This window comes from Engystomops pustulosus, chromosome 5 (assembly GCF_040894005.1).
Source record: "Engystomops pustulosus chromosome 5, aEngPut4.maternal, whole genome shotgun sequence".
NCBI classification, from domain to species: Eukaryota; Metazoa; Chordata; class Amphibia; order Anura; family Leptodactylidae; genus Engystomops; species Engystomops pustulosus.
In genome coordinates this window covers 186,773,007-186,796,954 of record NC_092415.1, presented here as the reverse complement: position 1 = coordinate 186,796,954, position 23,948 = coordinate 186,773,007, and the positions used below count along the sequence as shown (strand labels likewise).

Genomic DNA, 23,948 nt, shown 5'->3' with positions numbered 1-23,948 from the left:
TAATTAAAATATCCTTTGCATCCTCTGTTTTATGCATGTGATGTAATATGCAAATATCTCTGCTGTAATTGCTTGGCACATTGCCTCTCAGCATGATCTGCCAATTCTATGTTGAGTATTATCGCCTAATACACAGTTTGAGATTTTCAACCTGTTTTTATTAGTTCTATGTGTGTTTTTTTGCATTCTCTCTGATTGGCAACTTTTAGATCACCATGTAACCTTTAGTGGTTGCACCAGTACCATCAGAGGGGTAAGACAACACAGTCTCTGAAGCAGGCCGAGTGGCATATCTCGCTCTGGAGGACCCAGTATTTCTGTGTATAACATGTACAACCACTTAATTTCTTTGTGTAATACCTCACCTCCCCTGCGGAGGCACTGTAGAGAAATCAAACACTTGCTCTTGATTTCTCCTTTAGATCCATACTAAGGGTTCCATCCATGGACCATACCATTCATAGAACATAACAAAAATATTCTGTTCCATCCATTGACCATACCATTCATAGAACACAACAAAAATATTCTATTTCTTTGGCATAATAAGGTTGAATTATACCTGTATCCATTCTTTGACCGTGTCCTCACCAGGTGTCCATCCATTTTCAGGATAGTTGAGTCTTGACCTTTCTGTAGACCAGTTGGTACTATATTGTGTAGATGCAGTGATTTGATCGGATGTTATTTCCCCAGATTCCATGCCGAGGGCCTCTTTGCAGACAAAATCTTTAGAAAGAGCATTGTGTAAAGGATTAGTTGTGTGGATTAGCAGCTATCTATGATACATTTAGAACATATGTTACTTATCTGTGTTATTTAGGCACTAGACAGTAGCATGACTATAGTAATAAAGCATGGAAGTGACTATGTTTGGCATGTGGTGAGGGGTCATCCATGTTGACTAATATAAGTATCAGTTAATTTTTCTATGGATTTCAGGGTTGTCCATCCTGACACTCTTTTCCTGTCGGTAGGCTTAAAGTAATATATGATCTTTACCTTGTAATTGGGGGTCACATATGAAAGCTTTGAAGTTAAGCTTCTCTTCTGTACTAACCTTACTAAGTGCTATGAGGTCAGATCATTGCTCTTCCATGACAATAAAACGGAAGGCCACATAATCTTTTCCAGTTGTTCTCATCTGTGTCCTTCTAAAGTTTCCTAATTCTAAAATAACCTTGGTTGAAGTATCTCCGGCATGTTTGTTTAGGTGATGTGGGTTTAGATAATGTTGATTGTTACATATTGCTTTCCTATAGCTTCTACAAATAGCCGCTGATCAGCCATAACATTAATACCTTATGTTGTCTAGGTCCCATTTCCATCAAAACAACTAATGACTGGGTGAGACATGTACTGGATGAGACCAATGCAGGTGTTTAGAATTTGGGACGAAGAAACACTAGATTGGACTGGACAACTTTTACATCTCTAAATGCACCATGGAGTCTTGGCCAACCAAGACACTTTTGTGGGTCAACTGGTTACTCTCAATTGGGTTAGTTTGGTTAGTACTCACCACTTCATGAACTGACTATCCTACAAGGACTGCTTGCATTGAGCCATCTAACCATCACTATTTAGACCTTATGAGCTTTGGTCACCCATGATCCTGATGCTGGTTCACCAGTTGACCTCCTCTAAACCATTTTTGGTAGGAATATACCATTAGATACTGGGACCACTGAACAAGTTTTAATTTTCGAGATACACCCGTTTTCTAGTCGCCACAATGTTATGATGGACTTGCCCAAATTTCCTCCCTTCCAACATCAACTTCATGAACTGGTTGTATGAAAGACCTCCATAGACAATACTAACCAAAAACTGTCCTGCAGAGGATAGCCCATTTATATCGTCTTTCTACAAACCTTCGATTTTTGCCTCTGCTCACTATAGATAACATCTTTGTGCAATATTCTTCATATGATCTGATTTCTGTGAAAGTCTCTTCAATATTTTATGTGACCGGCTGTGTGGTAGAATATATAACACAGATAATACAGATAAATGATGCAGTACTGACCTTGTTCTGCGTTGCTCTGTAATACAGAATAGTTTGCAGAGAATCCTTCCTTTGCTATCGCATTGTCTGCATGAAAAACAATGGACATGATTCCAGATGAGGCTCGGACTCGTCCCGGATTGTTCTGTCCACAGTAACGTCCAATGTGAGGTCCAACTATAAGGGGGGGAGAACATTTGGTTACAAAAAATTACATTGCTGCCCTTCTATTGGAACCTATATAAAATGCACATACAAAGGTATTGTCCTCACATAAGACATTGCATCGCTACTTCAAAGGTCACAGAACAGTTCCACTTCATGATCACCCATAATAATAGATACAGATCATAAACAACATAATGGCCTTCTGTTATGCTGACCTGAGATATGAGACCTTCAATTATCTGTTGCCTTGAAACAGCAATGGCATCTACAATAGACACTACCTATTAAGTCTAGATGGAAAAACTTGCAGTACAAATATAGTCAAAGTAATAGGAAGTTTATCAAATGGAAAAACACATCTGTTCAGCCTAAGGAACACGTCAGGAAGAAGATGCAATGAGTTACGCAATGTAACACAATATATCACAAAAGTAATAATTGCTTTCTAAAATCTTATACACTTAAAATGTTACCCAAGAAGGCTGCAGGTTGTTTGATTCTTTCAATGATTTGGATGCATGAGTTGGAGCAAAAAAAAAAAGGAAAAAGCAGAGTAAATCCTGACTGGACTCCTAAAAGAGACAGTGAGAGTCCTGGTTAACCCACCCACACACAGTGATTGGGTGGGGTAATCAGGTCTCTAACTGCCAATCACTGTATGTGGGCGGGGTAATCAGGACTCTCACTGCCAATCACTGTATGTGGGCGGGGTAATCAGGACTCCCACTGTCTCTTTTAGGAGTCCAGTCAGCATTTACTCTGCTTTTTCCTATTTTTTTGCTCCAACTCATGCATCCAAATCATTGAAAGAATCAAACAACCTGCACTGCACAATTCCTGTACCACAGTATCATACGGGTGGGTGGGGTAATCAGGACTCTCAATCTCAATCACGGTGTGTGGGCAGAGTAATTAGGGATCTCACTGCTAATCACCTTGTGTGGGCAGAGTAATCAGGGATCTCACTGCTAATCACTTTGTGTGGGTGGAATAATCAGGACTCTCATTGTCAATCACTGTGTGTGGGTGGAGTAATCAGGACTCTCACTGTCAATCACTGTGTGTGGGTGGAGTAATCAGGACTCTCACTGTCAATCACTGTGTGTAGGTGGAGTAATCAGGGATCTCGCTGCCAATCACTGTGTGTGGGTGGAGCAATCAGGACTCTCACTGTCAATCATTTTGTGTGGGTGGAGTAATCAGGACTCTCCCTGTCTCTCTTAGGAGTCCTGTCGAGATTAACTTTAACTTATTCTGGTTTGAAAATGAATAAATTTGATCTCTAAAAGATCATTGTTCTCACTATCTACCATTATCTACCCTTTAACATGCCTAAAAATAACAAAACTGAGTTGTATCTTCCAATATGGATGAAGCTCTATAGTGTGACTACTACATATACTGTTGCAGTAGTCTCAGTGGCTATCTCTTATTGATGTCAGTTCTCTTAATAAGCCGATTCCCTTCCAGAAGAAAACTTACAGACACAGCCATAAAAATTGGGTTGAAACCACTTAAACAATAAATGTCAGCGGCTGAACTCAGGTGCCTCCTCTGAGATATACACAAGTCAGCCATTGAAAGGGAAACAGAAGAACGTTGTTGGCTCGCGAGCGGTGATTGAGGAGTCTGTTTGTGACTCACTGGCTTATAATTTTCATGGAATTATTTGGGATGTCTACATTTAGTTTGTCTGGATTTTGCCCCCTGGACATCCCAGGGCTTTGCTGTGTCTGTGATTATTATATGGTGAGGAGCCGCCTCAACAACATACAAAGAAGTATTGAATTTCATTGAACGGGTTTTCCCTGTCCAGCTAATGCAATATTGATCTGTGGTGAGCTGGATACAGCACTAATAATTCATCAAGCATAACATCTATCTACTGTATCTATCCATTAATAAAAGATGCTTTCTATCTGTCTATCTATCTATCTATCTATCTATCTATAGTTGAAGAAAGTGTAGGCAGCACTCCAAAAATCCAAAATTCCAAAGGGTGCAGTTTATGGAAACAGTGGCGACGTTTCGGTGTGAACCATCTTCATCAAGTCTGGTTCACACCGAAACGTCGCCACTGTTTCAAGGACCAATTTGACATGCTTGTGCAGCGCTGCGTAATCTGTGTGCGCTATATAATAAAGAATTATTATTATTATTATTAAACTTCACCCTTTGGAATTTTGGATTTTTGGAGTGCTGCCTACACTTTCTTCAATTTTACTACTGAAGGATCTTGCCAGGATCCTTGGTGGCTCTGCATGCCCTCTATGGAGGTTTCTCTCCACTATGGGGACTTGGTTTTCTATCTATCTATCTATCTATCTATCTATCTATCTATCTATCTATCTATCTATCTATCAATCAACTATCAAATATCTATATATCATCTACATCCCTTCCTATCTATATATACCACTTTCTTTCAATATATATCTTATGTATTTATATATCTCTCTATCAATTGACAGTTTTTTAAATCTATACATCGATCCATTATTCCCTTAATTCATGGTAATCTATCTATCTATCTATCTATCTATCTAAGGGGGGCAGGGGTGTAGGTGAAATTGTCAAGCGCATTGTACACCCTGCTCAGTTCTACTGTATGCCAGGTCATATCCATATATTGATCTACCTATTTATCTATTGCATTATCTATCTGTATCTATCTGTCTATATGTCACTTTCTGCAAATATCTACATATCTATCATCTATCCATCCATCATGTCTGTGTATCTATTATTCTTTCAGTCACTTTCTGCAAATCTATATCTATCTATCTATGAATTATCTCTCTTTTCCTATCTATTGATCCATGATTCTATCTATCCACGAGTCATCTCATATCTATCTATCTTTCTATTATCTATTTATATATCTATCTCTCTATCTATTTAATATCTCTCTATATATTTATCTATCGATCAATGGGGGATATTTATCAGGGTCTCTGTGCCACGTTAGTGGCATAGAAACCCTGAAATAATCACAAATGCTATCTTATTGCTAGCACTTGCGATTATTTTCACCAATTCGCCACCTTCACGCCAGGGGGCACATGGAGGGGCACAAGGGGGGGTGGGGTGGTGTCGGCGGCGGCTGGGGGGTGGGCACGACCGGTAGGGATCTATCTATTCTTAGTTGGGATTTCTAAACAATGCTTCCATTTCAGCAATAACTAAAAGTGTTTCATAATTTTGCTAGACATTAAATCTATGAGCCATGGCAAATCACCCACTTACATTCCTGCCGTATCTATTATTAACGCTTATAATTAGCAATTTCAGCCCAAATGTCTAGTCAGAGATGAGAGGAAGTAATTAAACTCGACTTATCTCACTCCAGCTAATTATATACATATATTTATATGACCTTTCTCATTCCGGTTTATAGAAAGGCCTCCAATTGAGACCATATAATATCAGACCCAAGAAACACGGAACAATAGACTTTGTTCCTGATCGATAGAGATGTTCAGAGGGAGACTCTATAGACGGGATGAGCAATACAAGGGACAGGTTTATGTGCTCAGTATTTATGGACGGAGGCAATCCTATTACACTCGCTGTAATTCTAGACGTCTTGTTGTCTGAACACATTGCTTGACCCTAGATGGCCACAAATTGGATGATGATCCTATGAAGCCTGTGGAGAACCAACTACAGGCGGTCCCCTACTTAAGGACACCCGACTTACAGACAACCCATAGTTACAGACAGACCCCTCTGCCCACTGTGACCTCTGGTGAAGCTCTCTGGATGCTTTAAAATAGTCCCAGACTGCAATAATCAGCTTAAAATAGTCTGCAATGAAGCTTTATTGATAATTCTTGGTCCTATTACAGCAAAAAAATTTGAAACTCCAATTGTCACTGGGGCAAAAAAAAAAATTGTCGGGAACTACAATGATAAAATATACAGTTTCGACTTACATACAAATTCAACTTAAGAACAAACCTACAGTCCCTATCTTGTATGTAACCCGGGGACTGCCTGTAGATCTATGACTCCTTCTAAAAGGTTACGGCTCCAGGTTAACTTTTGGTTTTATAAAGGTTACAGTAAAATTGCACATCATTATTATTATTATTATTCTCTGCTCCTGGTGGAGGAAGGGGATAGACTCTAAGAGCTGATGGTAATTTTGATGGTTTATTGAAATCTTTTTGAGATTTTTTTAAACAAAATATTTGGACATCAAAACTTATATAGTGAAACAAAAAATTAAATTACAAAGGTGTTTTCTATGGGAGCGGTCATCTCGAAGAAGGAAGCTAATAAAACTGAAAATCGGTCATCTGGTCTGGAGTTGTCTTGAGTGGTCTTACTGAATATAATGATTGTATCTACTTTTGCATTAGTGTGTGTACAATCACAAGAACAGGGCTCCCATTTTCATGTATAGAGGGAGCTGCCGGCCAAGTATTCAATACTATGGGAGCCTCAGAAATTTCCGAGCACAGTGCTCAGCTATCTCCAACACTTTCATACACATTGAATAGAATTGCCAAAGATAACCGAAAGCTATTGACAGTGACAGTAGGTATACTCAACCTGCTGCTCCATCAATTAGTGAGATCCTTGTCCTTGTCATTGATGGGGTCCATTCTTGTAATCAGTGAGGGCCCCAGCAGTCACATTTGGGGGAATTCATTAATATGTTGTAAGATCGACAGTATAGAGCTCTACACCACTAGTCTAGTGTAGTGAAAGATTGATCATTGTGATGATAAATCTGTCGCAGTATAAGAGGTCTAGTAGTACACCCGCTTTTAGTCGCACACAGACTAATTTCCATATGGACATGCCCCATTTCCAGAAAACACACCCATTCTCAAGAGACAACTGCCCCTTTGTCAGACGAGTAAGTAAAGAGCCAAAAAAATTATCTAAAAGCCTTCATAAATGTGCCGGAATGCATTTCTTTGGTACAAATCCGCTTTTTTTACTGCAGGTACAATAATAAATTCACCCCATTGTTTACAGAAGATCATGGTCCCCTTTAAGTCATTTTTGCAGTATCTGATATTATATGACCACATATAATCATGAACAAAGGCAGAGCAGAGTCTTAGTAACAAAATCAATTAATTCTCATCGCTAAGTACACTTCTTCCATCGACCGCACGAAACAAAAGGTTAGAGCATCTCCGGTTATATTACCTATAAATTGGCTGTGATTACTTCCAGACATAATTGGAGAAGTTATGATTTCGGGACATATCAAGTGTTGTCACTTTATAACCAGACACGTTATTTAATTATGGTTGGATTATTGATATCAAGCAAATAAGAGGAGAAAGTTAGAAATAAAAGTAGAAGTAAGATTAAGAAAAGTTCTATACACAAAGGGCTAAGACTGTATCTTTCTAGCTTGGCGCTATGTACTATACATTGGTCAGGTGATGCCCTCAAATTTTGTTGATACTGTAATACGGCTGTGGGTGGTATGGCAGCTCAGGTCCAAGCAATTAGGTAGAGTTGAGCCGCATTACTGGACATCAACAGTAGATAGAAGAAAGTGGCCGTGTTGAAGGCCTCCACCTCCAAGTTGTTATATAGTGTCGATAGATTTAGGAACCACGTAGGGGCATTGGGACTAACAATGGCCTCCATACAAGCTTGGTCATATGCAAAACCACCTGGATTATAGCTTACTTGGGAAATAGTTTTTACCAATTTTGGCTGGATATTGTCTTAAAGGAGTTGTACCAAGTTGAAACGTTATCCCCCATCCACAGTTTAGGGGACAACAAATTGGGTCTTACTGCTGAGATTCCCAATGATCATGAGATTAGACCCAACTGTTAATGAGAATGGGGTCCAATTCTTACTAAACTAATGAAGCGACTGGTCAAGCCATTGACCTGTCCTGTCCTGCCATTCATTACAATGGGAGTGTCGGAGATTGGTAACCACAGCACTTGGCTATCTACGACACTCCCATTCAGTCTCTATTTTAATATCGGAGATAGCCGTCAGAGATGCTGTGTTTAAAACTTCCAATAATCGCATAAACAATGAATGGAAAAGCAGTATGCATGCTCAACCGGAAGCTCCATCAATTAGCAAGAACGTGACCATTCTTGAAAATCGCATGTTCCGTTCTCATGACCAAAGAATATCCAAAAGTTCTACTTTGACAAATCAAATTGTTATCCCATATCCCGTGATAGGGGATAACAATGAAAAGTTAAAAGTGGCCCCAAACATGTAAAAATCTTTCCAAAAAGATTGTTTCTTCTTCATCCGTGCCATTCACCATCTTTAACCAGTCTTCACGTCTGTAATGCCAATGTGGAGCTATGGTGGAATGGCTGCTTCTACCCAATCAGCACAGATAGCTTTGAACATTACATGTCTGATCATTATCAATAATGGCTACTTTATTTAGGGACAACGCCACACTTGTCCACCAGGTTGTTTCCAGTATTGCATCTTCTTTCAAGAGAATAAAGCAGATATCGGTGCACATTTACTTAACCAGTCCTGTGCGATCCCCGATCCGGAGTATCCACTGGAATGCACATCTGCCGTGATTCAAGAAGATTGTGCTCTCAATATCCTGCATGTGTCGCTTCCCCCGCTCAAGTCCGCCGGAGTTCACCTTAAATCCAGCACTTAGTCCGAATCTGTCGGATTGTCTGGCGGCCCGCCCCCGATTTCTGTTGCATGAAAGCTGGCGCTGATGCGCCAAAATCCGATTGTGTGCGACACAATTCCCGGCGGCGATCCTCGAAAAGTCGGGTAACCCGTTGAAAATGCGCCTGCAGGACCCTTAGTAAATAAGCCTCATTATACCAATAACAAACGACCAATCAACAGCTAAGGAACAAGATATATAAGGTATATATATATATATAAGAATATAAGGTAAAGCACAAACTACATTGTAACTACAAATGACAAAGCAACAGTAAGCACAAAAACAACTGACTACAAAGTATCTCCCTCTTCCCCTCCATTGCCTGTTTCTATCTTGTCTCTTGTACATTACCGGCTCTTTTACGGGTGATCTATTGCGTTATTAAGCGGTTTATTGTTTTTTTTTACTCTCTGCTCCTGTTCGGATTGGTCCAATTGTAAGAATCTCCCTTCCATCATTTCTATGCAGACATTACTTTGAGAAGTGCGAGTCTCAATGACAGCAAAGTTAGACAAGATGCAGAGTAAGTTGAGATAAAAGAGATGAATGGAGTGTTTAATTTGCTGCGGCGTTACCATCTATCGGAAGACAGTGCTTTCTGCGCCTTCATTCATGAGGGTGTTTTGTTTATTGACTTCAGCATTGAAGCCGCGCAGAGGGGCGAAGCTGTAGGACTACTCCAAATTACATCTCACTGTGAATATAATTCCTATGTTTCCTATCAGCAGGAGAGTTGGGACAATATGCAATATACTTTATCCTCCTAGTAAACCGCTGCAGGTAAGTAATACGACCCATGGCTCCTGCTACAGACTACAGAGAAACTATTAGGGTCTTGTACTTACTTTCCTACTCATGGCCAATCCCTACAACAACTAATCAAATGTGGGATCATCCTTGACCTAGCACTGATGAGCTATCCTATTTAAAGTTTATCAATGTCTATTTTTAAGAAAATACGTTTAAAAAAGTAGTTTCTATATTTCAAAGGCTACATGCACACGATGCATACATTGGCGCTGCGGAGAGGAGCAGGTGATGAGCGCTGCTCACCCCAGCCCCTCTCCATAGGTATATACAGTGCACAGCGCCGTATCACGTAGAAAGATAGGACATGTCCTATCTTTCTACGGGCTATGAAGCGGTACGGTGCCGCACGTGTGCGGCACCATAACGCTCCCGTACAGAGCCATGAGCCCATAGAAGTGTATGGGGGACGTATATCGGCTGTATATGCGCTGGCCGTATATACGTCCCCCATACATGTGTGTGAATGTAGCCCAACACAATAACATAACAGTAAATTTCCAACATTAATACTAATACTAAAAGAAATAATAATAATAACAAAAAATAGTAAAAATCATTAAAATAATGAAGGTTTACTATGGAAAAAACCTGCACATGTCTTTTTGTACCGGGTAATGTGAGTGCACACTAAGTCTAATAGATAGACCTTATCAACCCCCCTGCATTTACTAGATAGCTCTTTAATTACTGAGCTTCATGCTTCAGCGATGTCACTATCTCATGTCTGACATTCCTATGAACATTACACAGGACTCTCAACATCTGACCCTGAGAATAAGGGATTTTGGGCACATCACAGGGTCCCTGAATTTATAGCTGAAGGTACAGGGTCATTAAGAGCAGATATTTCTTCTTCCTGGAATCTATTGTTCTTCTGCTGTGGATGTCACATACTGTAGCTTTGTATAAGTAGAAATAATAAGAAACTTTATTTTTATAGCACCACCAGATTCCGTAGCACTTACAGAGTACAAACAGTCTTATGGAACAATAGGAGTGATGGCCCTGATCACAGGATCTTATAGTCTATGAGTATGATGGGGTGACACAAGAGCTTACAGTCTATGAGGATGAGGGGGTGACACAAGAGCTTACAGTCTATGAGGATGAGGGGGTGACACAAGAGCTTACAGTCTATGAGAATGAGGGGGTGACACAAGAGCTTACAGTCTATGAGGATGAGGGGGGGACACAAGAGCTTACAGTCTATGAGGATGAGGGGGTGACACAAGAGCTTACAGTCTGAGGATGAGGGGGTGACACAAGAGCTTACAGTCTATGAGGATGAGGAGGTGACACAAGAGCTTACAGTCTATGAGGATGAGGGGGTGACACAAGAGCTTACAGTCTATCTCTCCTAAATCTATCTGTCTATGCCCTTATCTGCATTTCAAACAGAATCTTCTTTCCTTCCCAATAAATACAATGCTCGGAGGATTTCTAGGCTGGCATGTCAATGGCTACTTGTTTTCCACCTTAGGATGTGTGAGTGACAAACTGGTGATGTGTTCCGGCTCCAGCATGAGGTGAGAAACTTTAATCAACGTTCCTGCTGCAGATTGTTCCAGCAAGAGACCTACAGCTGCGGGTGTAAAACAATATGTTGTGAATCTCAGGGAAGGGATTTTTAGCTAAATGAGAATCCCGGGCACCTGTGCACGTTTGCTCTCCGCCTGACCTTAGAGTAGAGGACATGTTTATGTTTACTTGTCGTTTTTTGAACATTACCACAGGTTGGTCTTTATCGTGATCCTTAGTCTAAGAACTTTATTCCTGCATTAATATTTTTTAGATGAGACCCCGAGGGTTATATGCAAATATGTGCAGTGGAATCTATGAATAATACATGCTGGAGTATCAAGTGAATAGCACGGTAGATAATTAACTATCTAAAGAAGTAAGCCACAGGTAAAATAGGATTGGAATTGTTGTTCCACCACACACGGCGTAGAAAGCCGCCTCAACAAAACCGGAGCGTGAATAAACATCCAGAGATGTGACTTTGCTGAGGGCTCGAGGAAAGGTCAGCTTTTACTTTTAGATGAGCTTAGAGATATCCAACTCTGGTACATGCCATACGTGGAGGTGGGGAGGGAGGCACCTGATCCTTACGCTAGGCTAGTCATATACAGTGATGTTCTAGAACTTTAGTTGAACTTCTTCACATTATATAGATGCAGCTTGAATCCTGGTTGACACAATATTGATTGATGACACAACCATGGACATTTTAGTCCATCTTGTCCATTGGGTCCATCTGGGTCCTTACGTTGTCCATGTTGGTGTTCCATATGCAATGCCACAGGACAACGGGTGAACTATTATCTCAGGAATTTCAGGATTGTTTGTTTCCATCAATCAGATAAAAACGTTAGACTAGGACAACTTTTTTTGCAACCAAAGACAATCACTAATTATTAAACGTTTCCAATCAATGATAGTTTTGCTTCAATCTTTAGTGTTTTGTGTCCAAGCACTTTAAAAAAAAGGGTTTAAGAATTAGTCTATCGTACCAAAGGTGACCTTGGGTGATGTCTATATTGATCTTCAAGCTTAGAATATATGCACAACACATGAATGGAGAAGTTGGACTTCCACGTATATCTGCCACTGGTGGACAGTTGTTTGGCCAACATACAGATGAGTGGTTACAAGCATGGTTAGACTCCATCTAAGTCTATGAGAATGAAGAAAATTGAGTCTAGAGTTTATATACTCTGTTATTTTTGGCAATTCCATACACCTCAATGGAAAGTGACCTTGCATGCACAACAAACTTTCTCCTCAACCAGGCCAACTGGGTCAGTGGACCTCCATTTTCGAGATAGTGGGGCAGATTTACTTACCAGGTCCAATCGCGATCTCGCAGCGTGTTCTCCTACGTTGATTGCCGGGATTCACTAAGGTTGTGCGCCTAATTTCCACTAGGTGTCGCTGTTGCGCTGAAGTCCGCCAGAGTTCACCTTCTTCGTCCCGGTGTATGTAAGTGCTATTTTTAAAAAATCTGTGGTTTTTCCGAATCCGTCGGGTTTTTTCCGATGGCCACGCCCCAGATTTATGTCGCGTGAAAGCCGGCACCAATGCGCCACAATCCGCTCATGTGCGCCAAAATCCTGGGCCAATTAGGCGCAAAACGGAAATATTCGCTAAACCCGACGAAAATGCGCGATTCAGACTCTTAATAACTGGAGGAACCATGTGAAACTGCTACCTCTGCATCTAGGACTGGTTGCATCTAGGATCAGTAGCCTAAGCGGGGCCAATGAGGTGCCACTTTCCAATGGGAGACGACCAGTATTATGGATTATATGTTATATATGGGTAAGCTGGTACACATTTTACAGTAGGGCACAAAGCTTTCTTGATGGCAAAGACAAATGAAAAGTAGCCATAGAAGTGGGAAAAGTAACTTTTTCTATAGTCATGTTCTAGTTTAGAATATGTAAAATTAGCAATGGAATTACATCTGGTATTCTAATACAAAATAATACAGGGTATATATGGGGTAAATGATGGGCTTGTATAGCACAGAAGCAATGTAAATGTTGGTGGTGCTACCTCTGTCATTGTCGTTCTGTGGATTTCATTAATATGATTTGGAGTTGATACAGTTTCTCACACCCCTGTTGCCATGCAAACTTGGGCTACATAACACATTGGATTTCTATTATTCTGAGAACTAATTAACATGTAAGAACTCCGTCTATGTTCGGGGAAGGAAATGTTCTTGACTGTAATATATTGCTTTGCAGAGGTGAGAAATGTCATTAGCTGCTATAGACAGCGGCAGTAAATGAATTTCTGGAGTGTTTCGGAAAATATATTTTGCAGGAAAATGGGTAAATTCTAAGGAAGGAACTTGATACCAAATCTGGATGTGTATGGTAAAACAATTGTGGTTCAATGATTGGCTGTCCAGAGATTCTTAGCACATGCTCAGTACACATTTGATGGATGATTGTTGGCTAAAAACGTGACAGTACGGAAAGTTGTTTCTTCCATAACGCTGTGGCCATTGTATACTTTGCTCACCTTCAATTTTAGCAGGGGTGAAAGGTCATCATATTGGTTTCCAAAGTCTTACGACTATGTTTGAAGATTCTTTAAATGTAAAGCTTATCCAATATTGCTTCAAATTCTCCAAAAGTGGTTATCTGACCCAAGAAACTTTACGTTAACTACAAAGGAGTATGACACATTATTCACATTATGGGGCTGCTGGGACACCAGTTATGCGAAACCCCAAAGAAGTGACTAGAGTAGAGCACCACTCGAGCAACAACACTGGTTCTTCATTCGCAACGAGGATCCATTCCTCCGCTTCACCCTTTTTTCTGATCTTGTAGTTCGTCTAAGGCTGTGAATGGACTGCAAATCCGCAAGTCAGATTCTTATCTATGGAATATTTACACAACTTCACTCCTTTCACACAAAAGACTATCTAAGATGCTAATGACATTGAGTAGGAGCAAAAAAATTCACCATTGTTCTCTCTTGTGGTCAAAGTGTGAAAACTTGGGGGCGTGAATGACGCCTTTGTGTTTATTGACTAAGAGCAAAATGCTTGCAGAACAAATGAAGGACAGCCAGTTGCACATTACTCTTTGCACAATCAAAATGTGCTGTATTCAAATCTCTACATTTGCTTATATTGGTCCTTTACGTTGTTCAAAGTGGTCTTCTATGTGGCAAAGGGTGAAGAGTTAGTTGCTTAAGAATGAACACTTCTATGATAAAAAAAAATCTCGTCTAACTCTTAAAAAGTGAAGACCATGGATGGTTGTTCAACAGATCTCATATAGATTTACAAGTTATCATGCAGTCATAATTCTTCCCCAGGATCTTGCGCATCTTTCCTACTTACCTGCCTTTCTAAGTATTATAGTTCTGGTTTTCTGATTCAACCCAACATATTTGTGGGTCATTTTACACCCCATATCATCTGGGAGAGTCTCCAATACTGCATAGAAACCTATTTTAAGGCAGAACAGTATAAGCCCCCTTGATCAGTAGAGCTGGGTTCCTGGGCACCCTTATTATGGAGGCTTTTATAGAAGAGTCATGGATGTGTCCTGTTACTCCATTTGAAATGGAAGCCAACCATAGACTTAGCCACTGCTTCATTTATACTGTTGGGAACCCCTTTCTAGAGAATACTGTGAGGTTCCCATAATAGGAACTCAGCAATCATTTATCATTGGATAACTCCTTTGCTTTTCGGAAGGTGGAGCTTAAGTCCACCATCAGTCATGCCTTTCTATTTCCCACCATTTCTTATGTTAGTGCTCAGAATTTTCCAAAAGACAAAGAACCACTTCAATCATATCAAGTGAACCTTATGGATTTCATGATATAATATAGATCACTTACCTTCTGGAAATCCATCCCATATTTCCAAGTAATCATATCGACATGGCCGCCCCGCTTGAGCATTAGTGTCTGGCTCCAATTCAAAGCTTTCAAATTCCATTATGATCTCTGACATCTTTGGTGCAAAAATAATATAGGTGCATTGGACGTTATTGGGGTATTTCTCGGGGTACTTTGGAGACTTGATAACTCCGTTGGCTGATGTGAAGTTCTGGGAGCATTCTGGACCTATAGAAAGAGCATAGAATAGGTATCACTGGATTAGTTGACATAAAGAAAATGTGAGATTTCATTTCATAGTTCTGCAGGTCTCACAGTTAATTGCAAGTCACAAGAGGTTCTGTAGTAACACATCTCAACAACCGAGCCAGTCAAATCTGAATTTCCATTTGTACGTAGCAATTTAAGCAGAAGGATTGTGACAAATATTAAGTCATGTGGGAACAATAAAAATCCAAGTTGTAAAAATTCTGACATATCCCCAGAGATATAATTATAGGCCCTTGAATCTTAAATCTCTAAAGCTACAGGTTGACAGCCATTTATTTCTGAATTACAGAGAAATCTCAGCACAAGTGGGCACGATATGAAATTTGCAGAGGGTGCTTTTTTTCCCCTCGTCTATGTTCTAGCAACATAGATCCTAACATTTCCAGATGTGACCTCTGCCTTTGGAAAAAGTTAATGTGAAAAGTAATTCTTGGTTGTAGCCGGGGTGAGTGAGTGTTTCTGAAAGATGTTGACACAGGTGGGGCAGTAAAGTATTTTGTATAGGTCGCTTGCTTGATAAACTGTGTGGTCATCGGCAGTGTGGCCCTTGGTGTCCTGACATCACTGTTCACATGCTAAGCGTTAGCAAACTGGTTCTATTAGCCATGGTCAAATAAGTCTTTCCCACATGGAACAGGGCAAATAATACATAAATTATCCTGTTTAACATCCTGTTAATCCCCACCATGTATTGGGAAGAACTACTTAGTTAGATGCAAGACATAGATTTGGTCACAAAAGTTGTGAAAATTGACTTCCACAATGATACCCACCATTAAGCAATTCTTACTACCTGAGTATATTTATAATTCATTCAACGCTTTGTTTGTAACTGGATTTGTTTAAATACATATCAGAATATGGAATTTAAAAAATAAATTTAATTTTGTTAAAGTTACAGGAAGGTGTTAGTTAGATAATATTTTGTATATTGCTAAGGTCACAAGCATATTTTGGACCTAGAGCTAGCTCTAGAAATTGCCGGTAGCTCACAGCCTCCATTGACTTCTATTATGCAGGGTCACGGTGTGGTTAGGCCATGGTGTCTCACTGCACTGTGAATGTGCCGGGCGGTGCAGTGGAAAATAATGAACAGGTCCTATTCCTGCCCAGATATGAAACATGGCTGGTCAATTTGAAAGGACATGGGTGGGGTGAATGGTGTTGTTTGTGGCCTGAACATTGCATATGTAGTGTACATGAGGCCCAAGGGGAATCAATTCTATATTTACTTTTAATAAGGTATGAGTCAGTTGGGCTGCCTTGGGAATCCCATCAGTCAACCCCATTCTACCACCCTGCTTTTTTGACATAATTAGCCTTATACTACCCCCCATCTTCCTATACACATGAATATCCCGATTCAGATTAACTTTCATGTAAAGCTACATAATACCTCTGCTAGTGACTTATGTTCTTCAAGTACAAAACTATTTGGTATGTTGAAATTTAGTACACGTAACCATGCTTTCCCCCCAAACATCTAACATTGATAGATAGGACACACCATAGATTGACCAATCCTACCAAAACTGGCTGCAATGAATAACACTAATATGTACCATTGTCGATGACTCACCATATGATGCTGAATTTGGAGCATGATGTGGGTAGGTGGTGGTGACATGGTGAACATAACCAATCCGGATAGGGAGGATTAGATTTTCTTGAGATTTACTGAAGGAATACTCAAGTAGTTATTGCCCTCCTACCCCTAAACTAGACATTTAGGACCGATAATAATTTTAGACATCACCCCCTGTGTCTATAAGGAGGTGAATTACTCTAATCTCCAAATCACACATTCATTTTCCGAATCTCAGCATTTCTTAGTTCATATCCTACAACACAAACAATCCCAAATCCTTTAATTTCCCCGTAATATTTCCTGGAATCCCATCCAATATTGGATGTGACCCTCAGTAGGTGCCCCTGATGATGATGCTTCATATTTCTCGACGCCTAACCACTTCATCTCATAAACCCTGAGGAAGGTGCGGAGTGATTGACATCGTCTTCTGTTTGGAGATCTCATTCCAGATGACGGTTTTAATAAATGAAGAGCAGATTATGAGAAGGAAGTAAGGAACTGATTATCAGGTTGTAGCGACGGGATTAAAGTACTTTATGCCAGTCAGCAGGGTTTGATGTAATAACAAATGCAATCAGAACAACATAGATATAAAAGCAAGAAATAAAACTGAGATTGTGAGGACCTGGGGAAGATTCAATTGATTTAGATGGTCCTGAGACAAGGTATCATTATAACCCATGCTGTGGCTATGAGTAGCTACCTTGATTTAATGAAGCTTTATGTTCCTCTGTTATTTCTTTGTACACGGTGATATGTCACTTCCTTTCACGCATCAAGTCAAATTACTTGTATAAATGCACATCAAGACACAGCAGGTTTTTGATTATCCAATACTGTGTCGGAACGAGTCCCAGCGTTACCTTCTAAATCAAGCGATATTGCTTCTTATAAGTCATTTTAAAGCAGTTGTAAATGCAAACACGTCTTGGCCGAATGATAGACTTCTTCATATGGAAAGTAGTTTGTTTTTCCACTTTAATATCATCGTTATGTTTGTGTAGATTTATATAAGCAAATAAGAACTAAGGTAAACGAAGCACAATAACTTTATAACAAAATCTGTGTTTGGCCCCAATGTGTTGAGTGTAATATTGTGGTCTTTATGAATGAGTCCCTCCCACACGAATCAAATTCCTTGAGATCTGCATATTGATACCATACTTTGATGTACATTTATATTACTGTATATACTATGCAATATATAAGTATAAAGTCGACAAAGGTGGATTAAGCTTGTCTGGGGCCTCCAGCAAAGTTGTGTCTGGTTGGGTGGTGGCGGGGGGGCCGTTCTACTGCACAGCTCTTGTTCGAATGGCAGAACAGGGACTTTTGCTCTTGGTTCTGCCAAAGTTTTAAGCTATATTGATGAAGAAAAGCACCACTTTGAAGAACTGAGTAGAGGTGGGATGCTAGCCTAAGAGGATCCACTACATCCTATTACCATGTGGAGCTTCAAGCAGTTGCATGGATTGTGTTATGCTTAAACCCACCAATCTAGAAAAGTATAAGTACTGCCTCCATGCATTTCGACAATTTATGTAGATTTGTGTAAGTCAATAAAGACTACAAAGACTACAGCCACTGAGGGCTAAATTGTGAGAAGTATATGAATAAGTGGACTACTCATCTTCGTAGCTGGTTCCATAACCAAGTTTCTTCAGCCTTATAGTATGGAGGAGGCCATCATGTCCAGTGGTTTTAATCAACCATGATTCTTCTTTGACTCAAAGAACAATTTTCTCTACTGTATTTAAAAATAATGGAGTGTAATTGTTGTAGCAGGCATTGTATGTTCTGCTGAACACAAACTGAACAATGGCAACCATGGCTTTGATCTATTGCCAAGGAGACTCCTGGAAAAACTGATACACTATGTTTTTCCGACTGTAGGTCATGGCCTGCGTAGGTGGTATATGAAAAAAGAAATTCACAAAACACTCAAACACTTAACGGCCTTGAACAAACTCTAAGTGATTTTCTATTTCATATGATTAATCCTACTAGGTCAAAGTTGATTGAATTCACCAATTTTGGAATTCCTATTGTAATAATTTTGTATTATTCGTTTTACAGACTTAAATACCAACCTCGTTTATAATACTGAAAGTTCTTTTTTTTTTAATGGGATGGGGTATGCAATGTGGTATCTTGATGTTATCAAGAGGAAAGAGGATTGGAGATGTTGTGCTTCATCTCATCTTTACCCTTTTAGGGAAGATAATCTGCCACTAGTGGAATCTGACTTTGACTTACTTCTCTTACATGGGCTTTAGAGGTTTTATTGAAAATGGCCTCCTTTAAGAAAGTGGAGAGTAAACACAGTACACAGATTGCCTACTTGCATAAAGGGGTTTTCCCAAGAACAAAAGTTAGGCCCTATCCATGGGATATCCTCTGTCGGACCCCTCGTTACTCCCGGAGAATAATGGAACAGACAACCGCGCATGACCGCTTTGCTCCATTAATCTCTATGGAGCTGATGGAAATCGGTGAGCTCGGCAATTTCCGTCAGCTCCACAGAGATTAATGGAGCAGAACGGTCATGCGCGGCCGTCTGCTCCATTACTGTAATGGAACGCAAATGGGTCCAATGGAGGTACATGTGAGCCCATCAGACCCCTCGTTTTCGTGATCTATGGGGGTCTCATCACTGAGAACCCCACTAATCAGCAAGTTAGGCCCTATTCCCGTGGATAGGGCCTAGTTTATGTTTATGGGAAAACCCCTTTAATGATGTATTCTTTTGGTGGTCGTTGACTTTTGACTCACTCAAGTTATCACATTAACAGTGTATCCTAAAACATTGGAAGACAACTTGCTTCCTTTTTGATTTATGAGGTCCCAGGATATTTTTATGGCCCATCACCATGTACCTCATTATCGCCAAGGAGGCCGAGAACTTTAAAAATGAAACATTTAGACATAATAGATACCTTGCTTAATTCCAGAGGCAAACAAAGACGTGAATTATCTTAACAAATGATGTAATATTAAACCATTGTAAAAGAAACCATGCTGTTCTCTCCATAGGAAGCTTCATCTGAAGGAGAACTAGACTACAGGATTTTCAATATCAATGTGAAGTTGAACTGAACAGCTGTGTAAACAGCACACTTGACTAGCTGCTGGAAGGGCATGGTGGGACACACACTGGGCTTTCGAAGGGGTGTGAGTGCGTTAGAAGGAGAGAGAGAGGAAATTGAAGATCCTACGATAAAACAAGGGCAGAACCTCGAGACAAGAAGTTACTGCAAAGTTTTCAACATTATTTGTCTAATCTCACCCCTGCAGTGACCACAAGACAAGGTCAGACTTCCGCATCATTATTAGACTAGAATTTTTTCATCAGTCTTGTAATGTAATTCTCAGTTTTATACTATATATCTTTCTTTTATCCTTTAAACATCAATGAATTATCTGCCACATGTCCTGGGTCTTTTCTCTCAGTGCTACCAGTGTTTTGACATCAATGATCTCCACATTTAATTGTATTTGTACCCCGCCACTAGTGAACTATGGTACCCCAAATATCTCTACTCCCAGTTTCCGGGTTTCTCCAGTAATTCAGGTATTTGGTGCCTGTACCCTTTAGATCCAGGGGCAAATGCTGGTAGTACTTGAGGGATCCGGGTGCCAGAGTAGGATAAGTATACTTTTTTTTTTTTAGTTTTACCATTGCCGCCCCTCCCCCCCCAGGGCTTTTTATAATTCCTGGAAAACTCTTTTAGCGGTCTAATATCAAGGTATCAATGTTGCATTGACTTCTATAAATATACCACAATCAGATGGGACAATGTTGAAGTCATGTAAGAGATTGTCAATGATGCCTCCTTGATATTGGGTGGTTGGAATGCCGTTTTATCATTTTACACAATAATCTGCTGCTATGATCTCAAATGTCAAGCATATTTCCTAATTTACTGAATATTTCCATTGTTTCACAATCCAATTGTAAAGCCATAGGAACAACTCTAGAGCAAAACTGGTGACATGGCCAAACACTCTTCCGACTGATTGGATTGGATTCATAATGAAGGAAGGTTATACGCCACTGGCAGGTACCCACATCTTTTTCAATATTCAAAATTCTTAACCCTTCATACCTCATAATCATCTGTTAGAAATAATTAATACACTCCCATAATCATAAGATGGTTGACCTGTCCCTCATACATCAGCGGAGATTGTCTGCCACACTAATCTAACGTATGTGAACATATTTACTACAATGAAGGCAAAAATATCAATGTATAATACAATGGGGCATTGTAGAAGTGTCCATAGCTAAGGAACTGACCTGCTTTAAAGATTTCATAGCGAATTGAGAATCCTGCTCCATGTGTTTCATAGTCAGATACAAATCTGATAAACAGGGATGGTCCATTGGATACCACTGCCGACGGTGCAATTTTTCCACAATATTTGCCCAGAAGATGACCATCTGCATTCTCCCCACTGTAGACCTCCACATAATCATATCTAATAAAGAAAATAAATAGTTTCATTAGTTACACAATCTTATAAAAATAATGCTAAAAAAATCAATAGATTATGAAAGAGTCAAGTTACCCACAAGTTAAAAGGTACAAACTTTTAATTTTTTTTCTTGTTTTTAAGTTCACTTTTTAGATCCGAATATAAAGTCACTCATAAAACCATAGATAGTGTCAAAATCTTGTTATAATAGAGAACTTAGAAATGACAATGAAAAATTATTATCAGTTTTCATCAAAGGAACCTTTGAAACTTGTGGAACTTTTGTAGTTTTTGTAAAATATGGCGTGGCTGGAGACAAGCAGTTAAAGGGCTTTTATATCTAGATAAATACAGTACCATCATCATTCTTAGGGAGAACTAAAAACATATTTATCTCATAGATTTGGAATGCAAAGCCGGCTATGAAGCTGTGAGGGTGCCAGTCCTGCTCGTGTTTGATGATGAATTAGTCGCATGACTTTCAGGGCCGCTTGGATCACGACATCATCACAAGTAAAAAAAACATTATGTCATCTCAAAGAAGCCGTCGGAAAGTTCATTTTAAAAACAACAAAGAATGAACAAAATTTTAATTGGTATCACATTAAAGTTCACACATTGAAGCGATCTGTGAGATTTGGAGTGCAGAAAGGACGGGCATTGTGTCTCTGTTCTGTCTGACTGACCGGAAAATTAGAAACTACTAGAGTAAGAAGTATTAAAATTGTTTTTGAAAAAGTGAAAAATGGTTTCTATACCCACGGCATTTAATATTTGTAAACTCGTTAAAAACGTTACCGCAGGACAAGGAATTTTTTGGGGGTTTAAGAATAACAAACAACCCTAGTAACTTTCCCTGGCCCTCGATCCATCCATCACCATCGGCCACTGGTGGCATTCAAAAGCTTTCCGATGACATTGGGGAAGATTTATCATCAAGTTTCCGAGGTAAAACTGTGTGCCTATGGCAACCAATCAGAGCTCAGCTTTCGTTTTCCCACAGCTATTTACATAATTAAAGCTTAGTTCTGATTAGTTTCCATGGGCAACTAGAATAGTTTTACTTCAGAAACTTGATGATAAATTCCAACCATTGAGTTGACAGCACCTGCTACAGCCTTACGACTCTGGCCTGTATTAGGCGGTGGCAGTGCACACTGTTGACCTTACTTCACCAACGAGTCTTTGTATATCAACAGAGGTGAGCACCGGTGATAAGAACCAAAGTATAAAAATGATAAAAGTTGATTTTTATTCTGAAACCACCTGTGGCCCATTAAAAAAATTGTCCAATCCTAGACAACCCCTTTCAGTGTAAGGGATTCAAATTTATTCTCATTCCAAAAAAAAAGAAAAAAAACCCTACGGAAGCCAACAATCCTATGTCTGACCCTTTAAACAGAACTAGATGTAAGTCAAACGTGAACATCTGAAAGCAGGATCTCCATTCATTCCATTTAATTAAAAACAAAACCAGGTCAGAATAACCCATTATTTACAATTAATATGACCACCAATGATTCAAGCCAAAAAACGGCATTCCTTTCCAAAAAATAATGAAATCCTCAGCTCCATCCATTTCTTAAATTGCCATTATAATACAATTGTCCATTTGTGCAGGAAATGTATTTTTCCCTTATTAGTATATCTTAAGGATGTAAAATTCCGGCATCACATCAATTTTCTGACATGGTACCTTTAAATTAAGCTTAGAGCTGCCTCTGTGAGGAACAAATACAAGATTGCCCTGGACAATAAATTATTTTATCCAGTGTAATGCTTTCTTTAACGGCCTTGTACCCAGGTTTCCAGAGCACAAGACAAATGTTTGGTGGAGGTCCCTCGGGATCGTGGCTGAGATGATATCACTGGTTGAAGTAGACAGGTAATGGGTCTTCCATGAAAAAATAGCATTACCTCATCAAGTTAATTTGTATTCCAGTATTGCTGAGCATCAAAAAGAAAGAAAAATGACACTGATGGGGTCGTGGGCATTAGCATACGAGGATTATTGAATTAACTACACACAGCTCGATACTTGTAGACCATCATGGTTGCTCTCGGGCTTTGTGCTACCTTGATATTCCATGTTCCTGGTAATTTGTAGCAAATTGGTTGGTAGCTGAAACTATTCAGGAACCCAGGATTAATGAGCATTTATAATTTTCTTAAGATATACATTGCCCAAAGACAGTGCATCTATTATTCTTCTCGCTGTAAAACTGGAGCTATTGCCTGGTTAGGAAAGTCACTTCCTGTAAGTCTGTAGGATACATGGCCACGTTACAATTTTCCACAATCCCTTTGGCAATGTATTTCTGCATAAAGGATATATAAATGATGTGTGTTTCATTTGCTTTGCTTCAGATTATTAATTTCTTTTCTATTTTCATATGTTGGAAGATTTTTAAAAAGTTCTTTAGAATATGCGTCTGTTATAAATAGGCAGAATGGAAAACCTTAAAGGAGACCTGTCCCGTCTCTGATATGGCTGCATTTGTAAATAATTGGACTCTCTATAATGCAACATTTTGTGAAGGGATGTTTATTTTATTAGCATTAGAAAATAAAAAACATTGTTGGGGGGTGTGTCCTTTCACAGT

General features: G+C 39.5%; 1 protein-coding gene and 1 long non-coding RNA gene across 2 annotated transcripts in view; one reads left to right on the top strand and one right to left on the bottom strand.

Annotated features, from left to right (window-relative positions):
• The window catches only part of NRP1 (neuropilin 1), a 133,280-nt gene that overhangs the window by 60,409 nt on the left and 48,923 nt on the right, over positions 1-23,948 (bottom strand). The window contains 4 exon segments of the mRNA XM_072154040.1: positions 563-729; positions 2,030-2,185; positions 15,006-15,233; positions 21,167-21,348. Of these exon segments, the coding sequence (XP_072010141.1) occupies positions 563-729; positions 2,030-2,185; positions 15,006-15,233; positions 21,167-21,348 (733 nt within the window).
• On the top strand, positions 11,572-22,611 carry LOC140133627 (uncharacterized). Its single transcript, XR_011855934.1, has 4 exons — positions 11,572-11,658; positions 19,900-20,175; positions 20,827-20,927; positions 21,747-22,611. It is a non-coding gene; the product is annotated as an uncharacterized lncRNA (long non-coding RNA).